Source organism: Pimephales promelas, chromosome 9, assembly GCF_988280905.1.
Source record: "Pimephales promelas chromosome 9, fPimPro1.hap1.1, whole genome shotgun sequence".
Classification (NCBI taxonomy): domain Eukaryota; kingdom Metazoa; phylum Chordata; class Actinopteri; order Cypriniformes; family Leuciscidae; genus Pimephales; species Pimephales promelas.
Window position 1 is genome coordinate 254,889 of NC_142777.1, and position 7,304 is coordinate 262,192.

General features: G+C 40.6%; 1 protein-coding gene across 1 annotated transcript; it reads right to left on the bottom strand.

Annotated features, from left to right (window-relative positions):
• Positions 1–395: 395 nt before the first annotated feature.
• Positions 396–7,070, bottom strand: lpar4 (lysophosphatidic acid receptor 4). The gene is made up of 2 exons (XM_039666849.2): positions 6,936–7,070; positions 396–3,694 (listed from the first exon to the last, which is right to left on the bottom strand). Exon 2 carries the CDS (start codon positions 3,489–3,491, stop codon positions 2,442–2,444), a length of 1,050 nt encoding a protein of 349 aa, XP_039522783.1. The 5' UTR covers positions 3,492–3,694; positions 6,936–7,070; the 3' UTR covers positions 396–2,441.
• Positions 7,071–7,304: the final 234 nt, after the last annotated feature.

Consider the following 7,304-nt stretch of genomic DNA (forward strand, 5'->3'; position numbering starts at 1 on the left):
TTGTATTTCTTTATTAATAAATTAATATTCATTTTGAATTATTAAAATTTGTGATAACCCAGGTTGCTATGGTCACGCAGGCTTGTTTATGCATAAACTCGTGGTCATAAGGAAACATGTCGTTACCTCAACATCTCAAGGCCACGACTTCACATTCCCACAACAGAAGGATGTCGTGACCTCGAGGAAATTATGCACTTATGTAGCATTAAAGGGACAATGTGTACTTTTTTATGCATTTTATTATTTAAAATAAATATTTGTATTTGTTTTTCATTATTTTTTTGTTCGCTGTGTCAGGTTGCTGTTTGTGTGAAACAACAAACCTGTTCGAAGTGCTATTAGAAGACAGCTTTTTGGTACATAATGGCTACCGTAGATGCGAGGCGCTGGAGAGCACAATTCGTTTGAATGCAAAATACAATTTCATCGCTAGATGGGAGAAATTCCTACACAGTGCCCTTTAAAGCTCATTGTGATTATGATATTGCTTGCACCTTATAATAAATTGGGTAATGTATTGGAAAGAGAAAATCAAAAGGTATACAACAGGATACAGATTATTATAAGATTACTAAATGGAAATGAATGATGAAAATGGGCATATTAAAGAAAGGGGAATAAACCCCCTTGAGAATGATTTAGAGGGCTTTCCCATAATCTGATGAAGGTTGCGTGCCAAACGGGCCGTGCAACAACATATTTAAGAGAATTAAGGCGGCTTTGGCGGCCGGGACACTAGCCTGCTTCACTCGGACACAATGGGCCCATTGCTGGAGTCGTAATCAGCATTTGGTCGAGCGAGTGGATTTCCCCAGTCTTCACACAAGACCCAGTGTCTGATTTCCCACAAGCTGTTGAGCAAGTCCTTCTGATGGACAAACCTCACGCGGCCACTGCTCTAAGCTGAGGAAACGTGTGTGTCCAGCAGTTTATCTACTTATCAGACATAACAATGCTTAAAAATGATGTTCAGTCTGAATCATTAATGATTTTTGTCAATCTGAGGTCACAAACGTGAACCCAGACACTCAGTTAGGCTGAGATATAGTGACAGTGAACACATGTTATAATAATAACCTTTATTTTATAAAGCGCCTTTAAAAGCATCTTCTCAAAGCGCTGTACACAAGAAAACACATCAACAGGCAAATGCAAGTTTAAAAAAGTATGTCTTAAGTTGACCTTCAAAAATGGCGTAAGACTGGGCTTCCCTGAGTTCAAGAGGCCGAGAATTACAGAGGACAGGTGCTAGAAGGAGAAGTGCTCCACTGTAAAGCACTTTGAGTACCCAGAAAAGAGCTATATAAATGTGATTAATGAATGACTTTTTGGTGATCTAACCCTCGAAGATGCAATTTATCTTACCACTTTTCCAAGAGTGTATTAATTCTGCTAATATCTTTACCACAACTATGAAAATCATCCGCAGGAGATTATTTTCCTAAATTCTGGAACAGCCTTCTTACCATCATTCAGGATTCACACACACTGTCATTTTAAGTCTAGACTAAAGACACACCTAACTGCATAACTTGAGAGTATGAGATTTATTATTTAACTGCTTACCATTATTTATTTGATTTATTTATTCAGTAAAAGGAAAACCAAATTTTGCAGATTGAGAGAGAAAAATTTACACAAACTTTCCACATTCACACACATCAATAACACTGATTTGAACACTTTCAGTAGGTGCTTTGACTGAGTAAAAATGCAATAGAGCACAATAAAAATGCAAATGGTGCGGTAACACTCATTGATCAAATACAGTGATACAGTGGTACACCTGTGTGAACTAACTACAGGACAGGAAACAATCACAGAGATGTCAGAAGCCTAGATGTCCCATGTTTGGGTTTCGTTGGAGAATTTTCTTCAGCACTACAGCCTGAGACAAGGCATCCATAGCTCTTCCGACTTCAGACCTGAGTCTCAGTGACCTCCCAGCTAACAAAGTTAGGTTCTGAGAACGTTTTTCTAACGTTCCATTTTGGTTGTGGGAACGTTAATTTGAAATGTTCTAAAAACGTGGAAATATCCAGTTTGCTTAACGTTGCTGGAACGGTGTCTTAATGTTTGCAGAATGTTGCTGGAACGTTAGCATAATGTTGTTGGAACGTTATCCTAAGGTTAGCATAATGTTGCTGGAACGTTATGAGAACGTTTATCAAACACAAATAACGTGATAAAGATGTTCCGATAACGTTGTTCTAAGAACGTTTTTTATCAACGTTACAAGAACGTTAATAACGTTATATGAACGTTCCGAAAACATTATTTTAATAACGTTTTGTCCTAACATTTACACAACTTTTAAAGAACGTTAGTGAATGTTCTGGGAACGTTCCCTGTTAGCTGGGCTGGGGTGTGTTTCCCAAAGCCAACTCTCATCGCACGTTCCGTCGTTACCAATAGAGAACTGACGATGATAGATGCCTTTAGGAAACGCACCCCTGATCTTTTCCATTGCTGGTCAGTGTGTGGAGCTCAACCGTGCCGGTATTCTCCACAGTGGACACAAGGCAATCACTCCTCAGCGTGTTCTCCTGCGTGGCCTGGCACTTCCCGGTAGTCAGTGATTTCTGAAAGGACTCCGAGGTAAAGTAGTAGACCACCGGGTCAAAGCAGCAGTTGAAGGTGGCAACGCAGAGCGTGATGGGATACAGTGTCCGCGCGAGCTTCTCCACCCAGCAGCTCACGAGCGCCTGAGTGCGCACCATGGCGTAGATGAACAGAACAGAATTGTAAGGCACAAAGCAAACAATAAAAATGGCCAAATGGACTACGATCATACGCAGAACGCGCCTCTTGTTGGTTCCGATCTGACACAGAGTAGCGGGTCTGCGCAGGGTCCTGAGCACCATGGAAGAGCAGGCGAGATTGATCATCAGTGGGATGAGGAAACCCACCACTTCGATGACGATGGTGATCTTGGACAGGTGTGTCTTCCACGTTTTCTTGGAGAATCCCTCAAAGCAAGTGGTGCTTGCTTTGGACTTGTTGGTGGAAGAGAAGAAGTGGACTGACATGCCTCCGCCCAGGATCAACAACCAGATGATCCCACACACGATCCCAGCATTGCGGCGGGTCCGAATGGACTGTGAGCGGAAGGGGTAAACAATGGCCAGGAATCGATCCACACTGATGCATGTGAGGAACAGCATACTGCCGTAGATATTGGTGATGAAGGCTCCCCCGGAGATCTTGCACACTGTGTCCCCAAAAGGCCAGTGGCGATTCACGTTGTAAAAGATTTTGAAAGGAAGAGTGAACACAAACACTAAGTCTGATAAAGCTAGATTGGTCATGAAAAGCGTGGTCTCGTTACGCAATTTCATGCGGCAGCAGAAGACAAACAGCGAAGCGCAGTTAGTGACCAGTCCCAGAACAAACGCCACACTGTACACCACACCGTACAGGTTGTACTTGAAGGAGTCATCGATGCCACAATTGTCCATCCCAGTCTCATTCAGGACAAGACTGGCCATTATGGCGCATGCAGTGGAAGCGGGTCTTCTGTTTCCAGTTAATTCCCAACAGTCAGCGAGAGCTCTGCACGAGCCGTCCTTGCCATCATCTCATCATCGCAGCTCCACAAAGCTTGGTCAGATGATCACATCTTGTTTTTGAAAGTACAGTCAGCTACCTTTGTCTGGTTAAGGCACAGACCGATAGGCAAATCTGTGGTTTCCTGCATGGAGGACGACAGTGAGAAAATAAGTTAGAGCCGTGCTTCCCAAACTCACACCACTAACTGCACATTTCGCACACCGCATCTCCATGAAAACGAAAGGTCGCGAAAGGTTGGTATCTCATGAACACCTTTACACAATCACAAATTAAAGTGCTATAAAAAATATGAATACAATTTTGTCAGTGTGTTCAGACGGGTTTGTCAGTGTGAAAGGGTTAATCAACACAAACACTGTTTTCATTGGTGTACCTCAAGGATCGCTTCTTGGTCCACTTTGATTTCTAATTCAGTTCATTATTTCTTCTGGTCTTCATTTTTATAGTTACAGTGTTGATAAATATTTCTGCCCAGCCCATTTCTGTGTTTCCACCCCATTCATCACTGCCTGGACTGAAAGATTTTAAAGCATGGCTGAAAACTGTTAAATTGAAATCTGGTTAGTCGCTAACCATCCCTTGGCATTGTGTCAATACTGAGATAGCCTTAGTTAGTCCTTCACCCACTGTATGGAATCTGGGGGTCACTATTTGATCCTAAATAATGCTTTAAACCGCATATCAGCCAGCTTGTTAAATCTTGTTAGCAATATAGTCCGTGTGTGACCTTTGCTCAGTCTTCAAGATGCTGCTTTCATAACCTCTCGCTGGACTCTTGTAACCCATTGTTCTGTGGCCGACCCACTAAAGCCCTTAATCGTTTGCAGCTAGTACAACATTCAGCTGCCTGTGCCAGCTCCCTATTATCGTTCACATTCAGTTCAAAATACTTGTCAGTTTTTAAGCTCTACAATGGTTTAGCAGCCTTATATCTAGCCGAATTATACATGCATATGTTGCTGCCCGCACTCTTAGATCAACTTCTGACTCGCTTGTCTTAGTTAAGTTCAAACTCTCTTCTCTCAGTGGGATTCAGAATCACAGCTGCCCAAAACCTATTTGTTCACCCTATGTTTTGTTAAATTACAGTTTCCCTTTTTTGTTATATCCATAGTGCTATGGTTACTGTCTGATTGCTGTCCTTTAGTTGTTCCTTGCTTAAGTATACCTCTATTATGATCTCCACCATTCGAAATGCAAAGCAAAACTGTGCTCCCCAGCCTTTTCTGCATGACTGGAAAACTGACGTGCGAAGGCCAAGTAGGGTAACCCAGAGTCCTCTGCATTCAACCCATGCCAGCTAGTGCACACGCGTTAGCAGGAGCAAAAGTGCAGATATCTTACCAGAAAATGAAATCAGAAAAGAATATTACTAAAGTTAAAGTTTTAAAGTATTTGATTTTTACTGTCCTCAAGTATGAAATGTATTTTTTTATATTAAACATACTGAAAGTATTGACAGTAAAAGTACTACCAAATAAAAACATTTCAACACAGAAAGTAGAAGTACAAGACAATGTAAAAAGAGTTATTAAAAAGGGTTCTATACACAGTTTGAGCAGCAAGGTTGTGTTCAGTTTTAACTTTGTTACAATCGGTAACAATCGTGACCTTTAAATTTTGGGTCAGATACGTATTTTGTAACATAGTTTTAACCGCTTGAAGGCTACTAAAGTTAGCATTCTGACACAGCAAACACACTGCTGTCGTCCAAACTAATACTTATAATGATTTAAAAACATGTACTGTAGTGTACACTGTCTATCATACCGTTAGGTTGTAAGTGTTTGGGTCGTGTCAAAACAAACAGCACGAGCTGACAGTTTTTGTCCTCTAGAGGGCGCTGTTGTGCTGTGATGCAGCGCACTCCTCTTGGGGGATCCAGACACGGTCGCAACCGTCCAATGAAATCCACCGGGGTCGTGCTGTAGACACTGTAGTGTTCTTCACAATTTATTTTGAAGTAAGTAACGAATATGCTTTGGGGAAATGTATCGGAGTAAAAGTATACATTTTGTTCAGGAAATATAAAATATAAAAACTCAAGTAAAGCACGGATTCTCCAAACAAACACTCAAGTAGCCTACTGTCCCACAGGATCATGACGGGGCGCCGGAGCGGAGGACAGCATTCGGGAGCGATCGGGGACTCGAACCTGCAACCTCACTCTAACCATTAGGCCACGACGGCCCTCTTATTGTGGTTTGCTGTAGTAACAATAACAATTTAAAGCATGAGTGAGGGAACATACGGTTAAGGCTGCACAGTTAATCGAGTTTAATCACGATCAAGATTCTGGCTTCCCACGGTCAAAGATATTTAAAATGCGTCATTACATTCATAGACCGCTCCGTATAAAAGTTTAGATTTTTTGCAAAGCCAATCTATTAGTGATGTCGAATCGTTGTTTTTGAATGATTCGTTCGCATAATTCATTGACTCATTTTTCTAATTAAGTGAAATCCCTCCTCCTCATCATGCGCCGCTCAGAGTTACACAGGTATAATTCACCTATGTGACAATAACATTTGTTTTGTTTAAAATCAAAAAATAATCGTGATAACTAATCGGGATCTCAATATTGATCAAAATAATTGTGATTATCATTTAGCCATAATCTGACAGCCGTACATACGGTTGGTGTTTTTGTGTTGTATGAAGTGTGATATACCATGAGACTGAGTTATTAGAAATACAGACACAATGACGTCATACAGTGAGCGAGAGAAAGACTTTTTTTTTTAAAGAAATTTGTACATTTTTACTTGTGGTCACACCACATGTTTAGTGATAAGTAGACTATACCTTTAATTTAGCATACTTATTTGTTTGTTTACTAATGTTACTGTTGCAAAATAAATTATACATTTTTGTGGTTAAAACAAATTCATTACAGAAAGCAAAAGCTTACAGTAAAATATATCACAAAATCTGCTCATATGATTTATTTCTGACGACCTTTGTGTGAGCACCGTTTGAATCTCTGCCAAACATCAATATCACAATGTAATCATAGCATTCAAAATTACTACTGTAATGCAGTGGAGGACTGCATTGCTTTGTTGATTGCCCTAAATTATATCCAAATATATCCAAAATCTATTTTCTATTAAAGCAAATTATTTGTAAAGCTATTGAGACAGTGAAAAATACATCTATGTAAAGCTGTTTGACACCATGATATGGGCTGACCTGATCTATTTGATTTAGTGAGTTGAACACCACAGATCTGACCGTGTGTATTCACTGACCTGTGACGCGTTTCTTCAGGGAATCTCGTGTGTTAAAGAAAGATGAAGGCGATAACAAACACAGAACTTACTGGAACTTACAGCGTCTTTAAAAAATAAACTAAAACTTACATGAAGCTGTCCGTCGAGTCTCCTCAGGCAGAACCGGACCAGCGACCGGACACGACTGGACTAACCCGGGGCGCGCGCGGGGGGCGGGGGTGTTCGGTCCGCGGGAACGCGCCTGTCGCAGTGAGCGCGCGTGGAGAGTCTGCTGAGGAGAGAGCTGTGCTATAAAGTACCAAAACTACACATAGCCTATATAAGTCACAATTAATCAATAACCACACATGGTAATGTTTTGATAAGAAAAAATACAATTAATTTTAATTATTGCTTCATTTTTATTTTTGACTTTTCATTTTTTCTTTGATTTATATTTTCGAATTTATTTTTATGTGTAGGCTATTTATTTAGGCCTACATGTTTATGTAGGCTATT

What these genes read in the sequence shown, in the direction of transcription:
- lpar4 (XM_039666849.2), bottom strand. Translation starts at nt 3,491, where the DNA reads ATGGCCAGTCTTGTCCTGAATGAGACTGGGATGGACAATTGTGGCATC.